The sequence below is a fragment of the Schistocerca nitens genome, chromosome 4 (assembly GCF_023898315.1).
Source record: "Schistocerca nitens isolate TAMUIC-IGC-003100 chromosome 4, iqSchNite1.1, whole genome shotgun sequence".
Taxonomy (NCBI): Eukaryota; Metazoa; Arthropoda; class Insecta; order Orthoptera; family Acrididae; genus Schistocerca; species Schistocerca nitens.
The window spans coordinates 279,864,296-279,881,515 of NC_064617.1; the positions used below are offsets into that span (position 1 = coordinate 279,864,296).

The 17,220-nt window shown below is 46.8% G+C and overlaps 1 protein-coding gene across 4 annotated transcripts in view; it reads left to right on the top strand.

Moving 5' to 3' along the window:
• LOC126251485 (ecdysone-induced protein 75B) overlaps positions 1-17,220 on the top strand; it is a 511,809-nt gene that overhangs the window by 464,083 nt on the left and 30,506 nt on the right. For all 4 annotated transcript variants that reach the window (XM_049951935.1, XM_049951936.1, XM_049951934.1 and 1 more), the window contains exon 2: positions 2,199-2,287. In XM_049951935.1, coding sequence (XP_049807892.1) covers positions 2,199-2,287 — 89 coding nt within the window. The remainder of the gene's footprint in view (positions 1-2,198; positions 2,288-17,220) is intronic.

Here is a 17,220-nt window from a genome sequence, read left to right on the forward strand (position 1 = left end):
TATTTCGTTTACCTGATCATCTAGAGGTATAATAAAGTTCTTTACGTTGCCGTGTAGGCAGCTGTAAGTAATTTTAAGATACCTCAATATGATCAGATGATCAAGCCGGTAATAAAAGAGCGACAGCCCTGGGCGGTTTTGAAATATGATTTTTTACAAGCACCAGAAAGTAAGTTATATTTAAATTTTTGACATCAGTATAAAACTGGAAATATCCATGATATAACAATGTTTAGGGCTCTTTGAAGGACAGCATTCGACAATGAAAGAAACTCTAAGCTGTAGACTTCTCTGTGTCCAGTGGGGTTGACATTCCTATTCTTACGCACTAGCCCAACAGCAACATCAAACACGACTGGAAAATACTGTATAAGTTACTACATTTCTTTGTTTTGCGCGAAATAACGTCCTCCCTGTCCTCGCGAGGCGACTGCGCCCGCGCCGTAATGCCCGACATGTCGGTGACCTTGGCAAGTGGTCGTTGACAGCGAAGAGACCCGCATTCGAGAAGTCCTTGAAAAACTGCGATGGCGCTTCAGTCTTTGTTCCCTCGTGACGGTTCGAACGAACTTATCCGGGTCAGAGATTAGATAAGCACTTTGCTCGCTTTCTGTGTCAGAGGAGGCTGCGAGAAATTGCGACGCTGCCGTGCCATTGTCCCAGGCCTGGAGAGTTCAACGACCGCATGAGCAAGCAACCCTTTCATTGTTATCAGGTATGAGAACGCTGTGACGCAAAGAGTGAATGCTGGGACTCGTAGTGACTCACGCGTTACTTTCTCCTACACTTTATCTAATCGGGCTATGTAATCACTACAATAAGCACGCTGCGATTTTGTTTCGTCTTTGTTAAAAAAAAGGCATTTAGCAGAAAGCGTAATTTTTTGCTGGAGACGCACTATTCTGTGGGCGTTAGGGAGGGTATTTGGTTGTAGAGAGAGCTATCAAATTATATGATGAGTGAAACTCTTGGAGGAATAGCTATACGATATGAAGTGTATTAAGATGATGGTCTATGAAAAGTCTTTGGCTGCGAAGTTATTGCAAATAAATGGTTCAAATGGCTCTGAGCACTATGGGACTTAACTTAGGAGGTCATCAGTCCCCTAGAACTTAGAACTACTTAAACCTAACTAACCTAAGGACATCACACATATCCATGCCCGAGGCAGGATTCGTACCTGCGACCGTAGCTGTCGCGCGGTTCCAGACCGTAGCGCCTAGAACCGCTCAGCCACTCCGGCCGGCCGAAGTTATTGCATGTGGAGGTCCAAGATAAGGGACTGATCGAATCGTATCTTCATGTGAGGCAGTTAGTTGAGTTAGTTGGGTCAGCTTCTTCTACGTGGTTGCGTCAAGTTGTCCAAGTACAGCTTTTCGATGCCTGCTGAGGTCTTCTCCAAGGTGACGATTAGTACTGTAGTACTTTTCACACCTGGAGACCTGACGAAGGCCATCTTCAGTAGCTTACGAAACGTTGGAGTATTTTGTTCTATAAAGCAGACATATATCCAAAGAAATGTTATTCGATTTGTATCGAATAATTTGGGGAAACCTTAACTTTAATTATTGTACATCAAAACTGATCTGTGATGAAGGACTGTGTCGGCTTGGGCGACGAAGGAGACTAGTTCACTGCAGTGACAATGCTTCAGCTTCTTAAGCCCTTTATAACACGAGAGGTACTTTTGAGCAGTGCATGGCCCTAAGCTGTAGGGCTGTAAAACAGCCACGGGTTCGATACTCAGTCAGTCCTGGGACTGAACACTAATCACTTCTTTCGTCTTTTATTAACGTGAAAAATACTTTAAACTGGAAATCTCCTTGAAATTACCTGGTTAATTCACTCCATAGCTCGGAAGAAGCCAATGGCATACCAGTAGGCCATGCTTAGTAAGACACTGTGGTGATGGATTTCAACCTTCGGTTTAATGGCAGCATCACCATTGTAGCCAAATGTGATAGAAGGAGAGTTTTTGAAGTTACTTCTCACTCTAAAGGTCAGATAGATTGGAATGGAAGAAGTCTCTGCATACTCTATCACGTTGTATTGTACTCAGCTCGCTGTGCTCAAGTTGGCCGCTCCCCATTGTTCGAGTGCGGTCGCCCTCGATCTGACATTTTGAGTGTGTGTGTGTATGTGACAAGAGGCGATAGCATCGCAAGTGCGTGACGCCGGCGTGTTCTGGGCTGTTGCAGAGTTCGACGGGACGACGGTGCTGTGCCGTGTGTGCGGCGACAAGGCGTCCGGCTTCCACTATGGTGTGCACTCCTGCGAAGGCTGCAAGGTGAGTGTCCGCGCTGCTGGCCTTCACCGCCGGCCTTCAGGGCTGTCCGTTCCTGCTCACCTCGCCTGTCGCGCCGCCACGGCCGCCGCGCCGCGCCGCGCCGCACCCCGCCACCCGCAGCATTCCTTCCTCAACTCCTCCTTTATTCTCTCAATCGCTAAAATTCTCCCTTTCAATCTTCCCTTTCATTTCTCACAATCTTCGATTTCTGCAGTAAGCTATTAGCAGCATATTATCTTGCGTGGAGATTCACTGACTCCTCCTCTATTCTTTCAGCCGCTAAAATTCTCCCTCTTCAATCTTCCCTTTCATTTCTCACAATCTTCGATTTCTGCAGTAAATTATTAGCCACATTACCAGCATACTATCTTTGGTGGAGATTCACTGACAGACGCAAGAGTAACTGCATTCGATTGTGTTGGGACTGCTGCTGTCCGTTTTGTATATTAATAACCTAGTTGACAATATTAACAGTAACGCCACACTTTCAGCAGACCGCTCATCTCTACAATTGATCTCCACATAATAAAACACTATCTGAAGAAAGCTGCACATACATTCCAATAGAAATGATAAGATTTCAGGCTGATGCAAAGATTGGCAACTTGCTTTAAATGTTGACAAATGTATAATTGTGTACTTCAGAAAACGAAAACAAGTACTATCCTTTGAGTAGAAAATGACTTGAAGAAAATAGACGCCCAACAGACATAATTTTATTTAGCTACCAGTTTCGATGCCTCGCTTCAGGCTTCCACAGACGAAACTAGATAAGTCATCTAGTCGTCTGTGTTATTACAGCGACCAGTATCTCCAAATGGTTTCTGTAGACTTCTTCTCGACAGACGTGGACGCTTCACACCTGTAACAGCAACTGTCAGCCGAAGAGAGGTGTGATGGATCCACGTCTGCCGAAAAGAAGTTCATAATGGTTCAAATGGCTCTGAGCACTATGCGACTTAACTTCTGAGGTCATCAGTCACCTAGAACTTACAACTAATTAAACCTAACTAACCTAAGGACAAAACACACATCCAAGCCCGAGGCAGGAGTGGAACCTGCGACCGTAGCGATCGCTCGGTTCCAGACTGTAGCGAGAAGAAGTCTGCGTATCCAGTTGGATATAGTAGTCCCTATAATTATACAATCGACTAGATGACGTATCTAGTTTCGTGTAAAGTGGCCTTACGATGGTGCCAATCAGGCACCTAAACTCGTAGCTTGACGAAATTGTTAAATAAAATTACAGCTGTTGGTATATATTTTCTTAAAGTCATCGAGTAGCCGAAGTCCCATTCCACCACACTTGAATTACAGAAACAACATCAATGAGTCACAACTGAGATCAAAGCGTCTAGATGTAACAATTTTTGTGAATATGAAATGGAGCAATCACATAGGTTCAGCCGTACCTTAGGTAGGAGTCAGACTTGGTAAAGTGAGGACCGAGTAATTCATGTCTACCTATTATGTGAGAGTTTATTCATTTTCATGCCAAATGCTTCAGCACGTTTTTTGCCGTCTTCAGTGGATACTTATTTGTTAGAATGTCGGAAGGAATCTAATATTCTAAACTATAAGAGTTGAATGAAAGCAGTTACTGATGATGGCAAAATCGTGCTGAAAACATGTTTGGACATGAAGATGAATAGTTGATTGCACAATAGGCGGAACTGAATTTCCGTAATTTACAAAGAATATAAATGAAAACGCCTTGGTGTCGAAGAAATCCCCCATCTCAAAGTAGCTTAGATATGAAAAAGTGTTTTGAATCAAGACGGTCCCCAAAGCCCGTACTGGCAACCGTTTGACAACGGCAGAATTTCGAAGAAACTCGATAGCGTGTGACAGACAAAGGAAATAAACGCCTCTCGTTTTGCGTTCGTATATGTCCTCTCCTCATTCAGTAGAGTCACTAAGCCCCAGATGTCGTTTCCCATCTTGAGATGACTATGTAATTCGTCTGATTAGGCTCATTCTGGCTTCAGATGGTGACTTCTAGCAGGTAAAGCTGTGTGGGACGGAGGGTCATGGATTTCGCATTCCGGCGTGGTTTCGGGCAGAGTGTCTGCGCAGGCGGCGACTGGCCGGCGGGAGATGAGCAGCGGTCGTCGGCCCGGCCGCGTCCTTGCAGAGGTCATCCCACCCCGAGCGCGCGAGCGCCCTCGCACCATCTCCCGCCGTGTCCACGGTCACCCCCGCCTAGCGTCTGTTTGACTGAAAACGGAGCACGCGACAACTCAGTACTTCTAATTGTGGTCTCGAAACACTGCTCTCTGTGTTTAACTCTGTGGACGTCGGGAAAATCATTATCGTGTGATAGAGCTCCGGCTTACTACTTTGAGTGTCCAGGGACGAATTTCCAGTGCTGGAAACTCAACGCGCTGCTCTGCTACTAACGTTGGGAGCCAGTAGCGAACAAATATCTCTCTTGATCATTCGTATCTTTCGTATTTTAACACCCGATAGGCTATACGCTGAATCCACTGCATGCATTGCCATCGGGGTGTGAATGTGCTATTAGTACACTGTACTGGGATAAACAAGTATCATTTCTGGACATCCTTCCCTGCTAGAAAGTGGTTCAAATAGCTCTGAGCGCTATGGGACTTAACTTCTGAGGTCATCAGTCCCCTAGAACTTAGAACTACTTAAGCCTAACTAACCTCCTGAGGACATCACAGACATCCATGCCCGAGGCAGGATTCGAACCTGCGACCGTAGCGGTCGCGCGGTTCCAGACTGTAGCGCCTAGAATCGCTCGGCCACTCCGGCCGGCTTCCCTGCTACAAAAGAAAAAGAAATTCCTACTTTCGACCATGTACTGCGACCTTACCCCGTGATAACGTTTGTAAAATTCGAGAATGTCAGAAGCACTGAACGAGCAAATTCTCATTAACATATTGCTGACAATAGAATGCTGCTGCAAATCTGCGTGGTTGTCAGATAAATTCAATTGGTAGTGGTGACCTTCAGAGAAGACCCATTTGAGCCCATGTAAGTTTATATTGGTTGCTTCCACTGTGTAGAACTCTGCAGCCGGATAAAAATTTTCTCGGTGTTCTAAAGGACAACACTTGACAACGATTGAGGAGCACCCGCCAGGAAGATCGGGGATATTTAACCACTGTAAGCACCCGAAAGCTCGAGAAAATTTTGTGAGTTTATATTGCCGTATTATATACCAGCATCGTGTCTTCCGTGAGGCTGGGCAGGGTGATAGTAACTTGCCTAAAGTAAACTGCCTGTCCATTGCCGCTGCGCTAATGTTAATGGAACTTTCCGCAGCGTAAAAACACGGTTTAACGTCGAAGGACAAATAGTTCCTAAGCGATACTACTAGCCTTGCAGCTATTGCGTAATGTAAGTCTCCCGGTCTACTTCGGTTTCAACCAGCAGGCGAAGCTAGTTTGTTCCTTTCTGTAACAATGTAGGCTTTCGGGAGCTTCATAACGTAATTTCGACTTACAAGGAGAGTGTACTGCGGCAGTTTCAACAGCATTTTTTTATTTTTTAATACTGTTTCTGTTCCATCGCAGGACGCCTCTTCGTGGACTATTCGTTGCTTCTCTGATCTCACTCCGAAGCTGCTTTTTGAACTGCGCGAATAATACGAGCTAACCATCTACGCCACATGCCGTGCAACGAGCGTACGTCTCACGGAGATTCGCGTTGCGCGGGCGGCACACCTGTTGCGTCACTGGAGAAAGCAGAGCCAACGGCCTGCCGGCCGGAGAAAGTCGCTACGTCACGCTCGCCACCAACATTTCTTCCTTCCTTCCCGCTCGCTGCGTTTCGGCCGCAACTGTGCCAGGTAAAGCATCCCTGGCTATTCGAAGCCTGTTCACCATCACACCGCTATACTGCCGTGTCTCCCCCAAATCTGTTTAGGCTATTTGCAAAGTAGCTACAGTGCAAAATTGGACTTGCTCTCGGCATCCTTAACGTAGCTGTGCGAGCTCGGTATTGTAGTGGGTAAATGGTGGATTACAAATGCGTAGTCTCCGAACGGTCGTAGAATTTTTTCTGACTTGTTGTTTCGTTAACTTGAAAAATTCCAATTTAGAGCCTTGTTAATGTATAGTTCCACCCGTAAGCGGTCATACCACGTCCGTCAGGTTCAAACGAACCTTCGAGTTGAGGACAGCTTTCCTAATGTGTATCAGCAGAACAGTTTTGGGTGCGCCTTCACATTTTGCGCTTCTGGAGCAGACAGTTTCAGGGTTGTGATACAGCGTATGAGCTGCTAAGCTGTCGCGGACCCGGAAGACAACGCGAGCGGCTTTGGGCGGTCGTTTGCCTTGTAGCGGCCCTGGGAAAGGACGGACCGCCGCCTCGAGCGCAAAACCGCCGTTGGCCTCGGCTTTGTTACGAAATTCCTGCAGGAAAATTGCGGGACGCTTCACATCTATTCAAATACGTGCTAAATAATAAATTATTCCTAGCAAAACCACCTTTCAAACTGCATCTTTACACTACAAACGCCAATTGGAATTAATGTGTCGTGCATCACCTTTGTAAAACCTGCTACACGTTATTTAGAAACAATACACGTTCGAACAGAGAGAGAAATTGCAGTGGTCAACAGATTGAAGTCAGATCCCGAATCCGCCAGGTTTCAAATCACCCGTGGTTATTCTATATAGGCAAATGCCTTGTATGGTGTCTTTGATTTGCTTCCCCAACCTTCACTAATGCAGGCTTGTGCTACGTCTCTGCTGACCTCATCGTATTCTACTCACAGATTTAGTATTCCAGGGAGTACCAATACCTTAGTATGTGCAATAGATAGAACTAATTACTTTACATCGCAGGTACCACAGTCGTACAAAATTTATAATACCACAACAGCTGGCCGGTGTGGCCGAGCGGTTCTAGGCTTCTCAGTCTGGAACCGCACGACCGCTACGGCCGCAGGATCGAATCCTGCCTCGGGCATGGATGTGTGTAATGTCCTTAGGTTAGTTAGGTTTAAGTAGTTCGAAGTTCTAGGGGACTGATGACCTCAGATATTAAGTCCCATAGTGCTCAGAGCCATTTGAACCATTTTAATACCACAACCCGCCATACGCTCAGCAGCTTTGGTCTCTGCTCACAAACGTCACCTACCGCTTGACAGCGACATCGTAGCTGAAATACGCCAGTAAAGGTTCAATGGTTCAAATGGCTCTGAGCACTATAGGACTTAACATCTGAGGTCATCAGTCCCCTAGAACTTAGAACTACTTAAACCTAACTAACCTAAGGACATCACACACATCCATGCCCGAGGCAGGAATCGAACCTGCGACCGTAGCGGTCTCGCGGTTCCAGACTGTAGCGCCTAGAACCGCTCGGCCACTCCGGACGGCGCCAGTAAAGGGAAATGATCAATAATTACAGTCATTTCAGGGACAGAAGCAATTAGTAGCAGTCCTTTTAATACTGTACAGAATACGACATCGTGATTTCTTTTCGTATCAGTAAAAGAAGCGACACAGTCTCTCCATTTAGAGAAATGACGTGTCTTGCTACAGAAGGAACGTGGGCCTCAGTGCTTTCATACGATAGGCGAAGTACGATACAGCTAAGGAAACTTAGTAGAAACTGCGCACTACAGTGTTATTTCTATCCCACACACATTAAACGTTTCATGACTGACTAGGAAAATTTCAAGTATTGCTGATTCTTGTTGTGTGTCCTTACGTGAGTGACTACACTGCATCAAATCTTCTCGACAGCCTCCGGCTGTTACCTGCATAGGCAATACTCGAGTCTTGCTAAGGCCGAGCAAGTTTTCGTTATTCAAATTTCAATCGTAAATTCTTCACTAACTACAGTAACACTGTGTGTGTCAAAAACAAATACGTATCTCCAATGTTTCCAAGTAAACTGGTATACATCACCGGCAAACAAGCGCGCAAGGTAGTTAGGGAGTTCCATTGTCAAAACTGAACCCGCGTTTGTGTCCACTGAGGACGATAGTGAAGGTGTCGCCAAAGGCTGTACAAATATTCTGGAGAAACCTGCTCCCTAACGTGTGCAGCCGTGTATTACGTACTAGGGGCATCGTGGGGTCGATAAGAACTGCATCTCGTCCTAAGAAACGAGACTCTGGGAGTGACGAATATTTTGACCACTCGCTCTGCAACTGGCGGGGTGTCTTGCGAGTCTTCAGAGAGCTCGTATTCCTCGCCAGAGAGAAACTGACGGAGCGAGAGTGGCGCGAGTGGTTGGTTGGTGCAGGAGTGGGCGGCTGGCAGCGGCGGATACAGTGCAGCTATTTGTGGCGCGGGCAGTCGGCGAGTCGGGCAGGCGTCTTTGTGCGGCCCTCGGCCCCCGGTGGGTGAGTGACCTTGGCACAGCGACCTTGTATCAGTCCGTGGACCGGCCGGGACCCCTGCCGCGGCGCTGCCCCCAGCCCCACGCAACACCGGATGCACGCCTCCCCCGCCCTCGCATTCGCGAGTTCACCCCTCTGTCCGCAGCTGCAGTTGCGCACGTACACGCAGAATCGCGCGTCGTGTGTGCCTGCGCCACTTGACCGCTCGGCTTGGCTCTGAATCCTACATATAAACCCTGCGGAAGGCATTTCGTAACAATATTAGCCGTTTTCTGCCCTGCCCCAATCGCATGTTCAGTAAGGATGCGTGCCCTATAAAGCTATAGTGTGTACAATGCACTGAGGCCCGTGTTCGTCTGTAGCAAGACACGCTACGTGTACATTGGTGACAGGATACTTGTCGGACTGTGTTACTCGCAATTCTGTTTTCTAAATTTAGCCACTCCCTACTAACTGAAAAAGCAGACGGGCATCTCAGCAAGTAGTCCCAGATCGTCTGCTGAATCGGAAATTATTCTCTCACTGGATTCCGCAATCATTGTCACCTACACACAAAAGGCGCAAAGTTTACGGCCTCTCTGGTCTTCCCCGAGGCTTATTCCGCGAAAGGCAATTGTTTCCTAAGCCGCTTCATTACGTGCGATGAGACGTGGCTCTTTCATTTCATACCTGCAACAAAGAGATCGTCTGTGCAATGAAGACACACCTTCTCACCTCCGCAGAAGGAATGCAAAGTTACGCCATCTGCAGGGAAGGTAATGACCACTTTTTTCTTCGGCTGTGAGGGAGTTGTGTAGACATAGTTTGTGGCAAATAGCACAATTAAAGCCAGTTCGTACCGTGAAACACTGACGCCGTAAAGAACAAGAGGCGTGGAATATTAACCAAAGGCATTGTTCTTCTGCGCGAAAATGAAACACTCCACACGAGGTTTGCTTCATTACTTTCGATGAGAGGTTTCGAAGCCTCTGCCGTACAGTTCCATTCTTTCGGCAAGCTGAAAGAATATCTGCGGGGAAAGAGATTATCCAATCACGAGGACGTTCACACAGATGTTCTCGAATGGCTCCGTGACCAAGGAACAGATTTATGTCGTTTAGGAATTGAGCAAGTGGCTGAAATTCCCCACGACAAGTGCAGCATTCAATAAAAATAACTGTGCCTGCCGCAATAGTGTGAAACGCCACTTTTTGAAGTCCCGTCGTAGCTTTCAAGTTGAAGCAAAGACGCCCGAAGCAGTATCTTCCATTATGGATGACTGACAGAAAAAAGGAAAGAAATCGGAACGAATCGTTTGTGAACATGGAAATGCGGGATGATTCTGGTAACTTTTAAAAATAAATACTTCCATACGCCAGCGACAATATCCAACTATTTAAGTTTATAACGTTCATTAAATTGTAGTCGTCACAAACACATGATGCCATTAATAATTCACATGAAATCCGGGTATGTAAGCAGTATGAATAAGTTCATATTTCTGTAAAGTAGTGCTATGACTCCGTCTATTTTTTCTTTGCTTAGCTGGATAATGAAGTCTAAGACGACAACAAAGGGTTTCTTTTTCTTTATAATACCTCCCAATGGAACCCCAGCTAACAGCTAAATCAAACGGCGAAGTTTCATTGAATGTCGCGGGGGATGGAAATTTGAGTCAAAATTCCTAATATGGATGACCACGCACCAACTGAGTGTAGGTGATCAGAGAATTATAATTTTTCAATCATGTGCCACTCAGTTCACTCATTTGTCTTAGTTCCACGCACAGCTCCATTTCTACTAACTACTTGTCCCTACATACACTATGAAAATATCGAACTAGAACAAACTTTTTGCTAGGATAGTGAACTTCGAAAGGATTTTTCGGCCGAGGTCCGTCTCAGTAAGCTTCTTCTCGAAATGAGCGAGTTTCAACTGTCTGAACGATCCACAGTAAATCTTTTGGCATCTCTCAGCACTGGGAGGCAGAAAGCGAACAGGTGATAAGCCATTTGCACTTGTTGCACGTCTTTGGATTGGGAACAGCGCAGAATCGTGCTCGCCAGCCCACTTCAGGCTGTCCCGTGCAAGTAGGCGGGCTCCGCTGTGTTTACTCATGTGGTGAGCATGCGCAGAGCGCTAGGGCCAGAGGAGGGGGGTGGGGGGAGGTAGGCTTCCGGGCCGATGCTCCCGCGGCCTTGCGCCGGTCATGCACCCCGCGCCACGGCGCCCCCCTCCACCCGGCGCTCAGTCCCCTCCCCTCCCCTCCCCTACGCCCGTCCATCTGCCCGCGCGCCTATCAGACGTCGGCCCAGAGGCAAGGTGACCCACAGCCCGGTATCTGCCGGGGTCACTGACCCACCCACACGGCTGCTGCTCAGCGCGGAATGCGCTGCGGTGACGTACGGTTTTTCACACCGCCTCCCACCTCCGCTCCGGTACGAGATACCAGATGACGTCCCCACGCGGACGCTCACAACAGCCTAACGCCCGGTCGTAAAATATTCAGCTCATCCTCATAGTTGACAGAGAGATGCACTCATCTCGACGCACGATGTTAACACTCTGGAGCAATATTACTCACTCTGGCGTTGTGATGACTGTAGAGATGGTGGGGAAGGGGAGAACACACTTTGAACATTACAACCGAACTATACGAATAGAACACTAAAAAGCAAAATTCTGTTGGTACTGAATCTGGACCAGTTTCTCTACTCAAATATAAAGCCACCTGCGTGCCCAGAACGCGACTTCCCTGAACAGAAGAGAGTAGCTTTCGTCGACGCGGTTTCAGAGGTAAATTCTTTATACAACACGCGCCAAGGCGGCTCCAACACATTAATAGCGTCATTATCTCCACCTCCCGCATGAATGCTGAAGGTAAACATTTCCATTGTGTCATTCACTCTCCCGATTCGTTTAGCCTTTTAGATAGAAGCTAAGCCCTTTCAAGGGGGTATTTTCGTCATCGTGCTTTTTAATGTTACATTATTTTCACATTGTGTATTGCAGTGTTATTTTGAAGACAAATTCTTCCGAAAGAAAGATGTCATAAATCGAATGAAATCATTGCATGTAAAGATATGAAAATAATTGCCCACTTTAAACGCGGTGTCTAGGTAGTGTACACGATCACATCACTCTTGAATTTAGAGAAATATTTGTTGTTAAATTAACTGAGAACTGATGCTAGTGAATGATTTGCTGTCAGTTCCAGTTACTTGCTAAAATGTCTACATTGCTACTAATTTACTGCTAGATTTTCAGTATGGCTTACATGAAAACAAGTAATAAAAATTTCAGTACCTTCGCTTTGAACACTTGCTTGGTTCAGAATTGGAAGAAAGGACGTAACCAAAACAATGTTCTTGCTTTGTTTAACGACAGTAGTTAGAGTTTAGATATAGCTCGAGATTTTCAGCCAACAGCATAGGGAAGGATTCAGAATACAGGACACACTTGGTGAAGCAAGTCGTTTTTCGGGTAAGTAGAGCTCAAACCTTTGCAGTTTACTTAAGTCAAAGAACGCTCTACGTGTCTTTCTTAGATGTAATTTGTCATTGCTACTGAAAGGATGGTTGAGGCAACAACGTACTGTACACATGTTTGCTTAAACTATAAATTTCGATTAGGTACGGAATTAGAAAATTTTCAGTGTGTTATAGTCTACAGAATTTAACAACAGAAGGTCTCAATCAAAAGAAAATCTGACCTTCACTGTCATGCTATCAGTATCGTCAACGTACACAGGGAGTGTAAGGAAGAAATTTCAAAACTGAAAAAATCAGAAGAATAGTCAGACTGTTAGTATAACGGTGTTTTTAGACAGTGACGTATGACTAATTTAGAAGCGTAAATGTATCACAACATCGCATGTAATTACAGCACACATATGCCTCGATTCTCATTCATAGCTCTAAGTTTAGGGGATTTTGATCCGTAGCTAATTACCGCCTTACCTCCTCGGAGCGATGCAACCTAGCGAAGCAGTAGCGTAACGCGGGTTGCGCGCTACTCAGGCGAGATTGCTGAATGGCGCTTCGTACTTTCTTCTCTCGCGCTGACTCTCACCATCTTCTATGCTACACACTCTTCGCAAAATAAGGAAATAAATTGGAGAATAGCATGCAGATCGACTTTTTAATTACAATGGAGGCCCCTAACGACCACTGCAACTACGAGTCATTCCGTCTCGGCCGAAAAAATTGAGGATCGACTCTCAGTGTTGGCTAAACGTGATGCCTAGGTGAGAAGCCGGCAAGAGCAGAAGCTTGTGTTTCCTATGAATTGTAGTGGCGTAGCTGCTGCTTTTGTGTTACTTCCCATACAGCGCTGTACGCCACATCACGCGACATTGCTCCAGTGTTGATATGGGATCTTCATTACCCGAGCATTTCGGGAGTCCGCATTGTTCGTTGACCTCCTCGTTCATTATGCTGTAATACCACTGTTCTTTTTTCACTTAAATGTCAGTACATTCTCGGACACATATTGTGAATCGTGTGCCTATTATATGGGTATTTCGCTTTTCAACAATACCATCTTGATTATCCGTACATGGAGTCGAGTGTCCCGAGAAAAATGCCACTTCACTAAGGATAACTGACAGCAGATTTCAATTTGTGAAAAGGGGCCGTAGTCCTATACATCAGGATTGACGACGTCAGTGTATACGTCACGCTATCTGCAGCGTATGTTTCGAGTTTCCTGCCTTCACCTTCTGTGATGTATGCGTTAAAGTTCACCGGATGTGTATATCCCAGAGTCCTGCTAAAAAATCAATTTACACAATAATAAATGATTTTAAAGAAAACACTATGGCGCTCTAGGAAAAACATTGTCTATTATCATCATTTTCCATCCAAAACAGTCTAGATCTCCTATTTTATTTACACTCCTGGAAATGGAAAAAAGAACACATTGACACCGGTGTGTCAGACCCACCATACTTGCTCCGGACACTGCGAGAGGGCTGTACAAGCAATGATCACACGCACGGCACAGCGGACACACCAGGAACCGCGGTGTTGGCCGTCGAATGGCGCTAGCTGCGCAGCATTTGTGCACCGCCGCCGTCAGTGTCAGCCAGTTTGCCGTGGCATACGGAGCTCCATCGCAGTCTTTAACACTGGTAGCATGCCGCGACAGCGTGGACGTGAACCGTATGTGCAGTTGACGGACTTTGAGCGAGGGCGTATAGTGGGCATGCGGGAGGCCGGGTGGACGTACCGCCGAATTGCTCAACACGTGGGGCGTGAGGTCTCCACAGTACATCGATGTTGTCGCCAGTGGTCGGCGGAAGGTGCACGTGCCCGTCGACCTGGGACCGGACCGCAGCGACGCACGGATGCACGCCAAGACCGTAGGATCCTACGCAGTGCCGTAGGGGACCGCACCGCCACTTCCCAGCAAATTAGGGACACTGTTGCTCCTGGGGTATCGGCGAGGACCATTCTCAACCGTCTCCATGAAGCTGGGCTACGGTCCCGCACACCGTGAGGCCGTCTTCCGCTCACGCCCCAACATCGTGCAGCCCGCCTCCAGTGGTGTCGCGACAGGCGTGAATGGAGGGACGAATGGAGACGTGTCGTCTTCAGCGATGAGAGTCGCTTCTGCCTTGGTGCCAATGATGGTCGTATGCGTGTTTGGCGCCGTGCAGGTGAGCGCCACAATCAGGACTGCATACGACCGAGGCACACAGGGCCAACACCCGGCATCATGGTGTGGGGAGCGATCTCCTACACTGGCCGTACACCACTGGTGATCGTCGAGGGGACACTGAATAGTGCACGGTACATCCAAACCGTCATCGAACCCATCGTTCTACCATTCCTAGACCGGCAAGGGAACTTGCTGTTCCAACAGGACAATGCACGTCCGCATTTATCCCGTGCCACCCAATGTGCTCTAGAAGGTGTAAGTCAACTACCCTGGCCAGCAAGATCTCCGGATCTGTCTCCCATTGAGCATGTTTGGGACTGGATGAAGCGTCGTCTCACGCGGTCTGCACGTCCAGCACGAACGCTGGTCCAACTGAGGCGCCAGGTGGAAATGGCATGGCAAGCCGTTCCACAGGACTACATCCAGCATCTCTACGATCGTCTCCATGTGAGAATAGCAGCCTGAATTGCTGCGAAAGGTGGATATACACTGTACTAGTGCCGACATTGTGCATGCTCTGTTGCCTGTGTCTATGTGCCTGTGGTTCTGTCAGTGTGATCATGTGATGTATCTGACCCCAGGAATGTGTCAATAAAGTTTCCCCTCCCTGGGACAATGAATTCACGGTGTTCTTATTTCAATTTCCAGGAGTGTATATAACCGGGTTCTGCAGGAGTAGACCATATTCGTACCTAAAATACGCGATATGCGGAGTGGAATAGATTTCACGGCATTAAATCGTGCATGCTGTCCAAAAAAGTGTATAAATAAATAAAAGTGAAATCAGAACTTCTCAACGCAAATGAATGTTCGGCCCTGAATTATAACTTAGACAAAATAGAAATATTAGAGAAAAACGATAAAAAACATTTGGGTCCAATAACAACCTCAGAAGCATGGAAGTGGAGAGGCAATGGCGAAATACAACCAAAATGAACAAAAATAATGACTAACATATGAGTAATATTTTCTGGCTATTTATACGAGATCAATGACAAAAATCTAACAAAACAGATACACAAGTATCTCTGGGAAAAGAAATTAACCACAAGCTGGACCCGAGATGTTAAAAATATTTAAAAATACACAACATAAAAGCGCAAGTGGCAGCAGAAAAGGTCTTTTGAGGAAGAGGGTGTTAAATTTAGAATAACAAGTTTAGGGTAACATGCGTGGAGTGATATGACAATGGACAAAAGAGATATTATGAATATATGAAAAAATATAGGGGAAAAAAAGAGGCACGCGGCGTTTAGTGGGCCAAATAGAAGGAAATAAATAAAACTATATTGTTCCGTAGCAAATGTTTGGTATCGTAGTTTTGGAAGCAGTCGTCTTGGGTTGAGGGTTTCGTATCTCAGATTGATTCATTTGCCGTTGTATATCGCCCTCTTTGGTTTCTTTCCTCATCACGAGAAAAAACCGTTTACTGATATGTCTCGTAGTGGCTGTTGCGTACCTGTGGAGTGTTTAGGAGGCGGAAGTTTGCGCCGCAGTACTTATCGCGCGGGTGAGCCACTGGCGCTAAGCTTGGGCGTGAGTCAGCAGTCAGTTCGCGGTTAATCTGTGGCCCCATTTCGCTTTTGTCCGCGACGGGCGTATCGATTTGGAGCACGGTCTTGTTGGTGTGAACGGCCGCCGAAAGGAAGTGTCGGCGGGGAGGGCAGAGGATGAGGATGAGGTTGAGGTTGAGGTGAGATGAGGTGGACCCGCGCACGCGCGCGCGCCCGTTATCACGGTATATATAGCGCGCGCCAACGCCGGCAATCATTCGCGCGAGCTCGCCGCGCCGCTGGCCTACTTGAGGACGGGTCGTTGCCCCGGCGGCGGCGCTGGCAGCTTAGCATTCCGTGGCCTCGCGTCGTCTTACGGGACGACTGCCTGCCGGCCGCGGGCCCACAACACGGCGACTCTCCCTCACCGCCCTGGCTTCCTCATCATCTCACACACTACACCCCGTGCTTACTCAATTTCTGCATGACCATACACTGACACACTGGCTGGATTAAACCGTATTTTCAGATTCCTTTCGTTAAAGCACAGTTCCCCTGTGTGGTTGTACGATGTTGTTGTTGTAGTCTTCCGTGCAGACTCTGCGTTAATGCAGATCTCCACACTGTCGCGTGATGACTTCACTCTGAGTCGCCTCCGTCCGGAGACCCGAATGGGGAACTGTTTTACCTAAGATGATGCCATCATCGTTAGGCCATTCAGTTGCTTGCCCTGAATCAAAATGCACATAACTTACTTGAGTTAGAGCCGAGGCACTCGTCAAAACACGCAATCGTGGCTACCGAATTATACAATTAAAGGCATGTCAGTCGCCAAGTTTATCTTAATCATCACCGATACGAGGAGTGTAGGAACGTAATAACGACTACTCACTACAAGCTGTTCCGAGATAAACGTACTTACTTTGTTACAGCCCATGGCACGAATTTCGCACGTCTCTTGAACCCATTTCACATCCACACACGAAAGATATGGAGGGTAATGAGCCTGGGTAAGAAAAGTTGTCGTTGTTTACGTTGCAAATGAAGCTATTTTAGATTATTAGATTGAATTTCTGTTTCTCTTTTTGTCACAATCATCCACAGTTGTTGTTGTCCACGCTTCCGTATCTATGTTTTCTGTATATTTCAGCAGGGTCTTCAATATTTTGACATCATCCACTCGTTCGATCCACTTGTACCTGCAGTCATTAGTGCCTTATCCAGGTACAACACATTTCGCTCTTTATGTTTTCTCTAACACAGCAATAGATATTAATTTTCTCAATATTTCCGGTAAAATCTGTAGATTGATCCTTACAGAAGACGATGAGCGAGTTAAGTATTGTGGCTATTCATGAGGCTACAACCGAGCGAAGTGGCGCTGTTCTTAATCGAATGTAATCGCATTCGGGGTGCCCCAGGATCAAAGTCCCATCCAGGTCATCCTGATTTAGATTTATCGTGGTTTTCCAAAACCA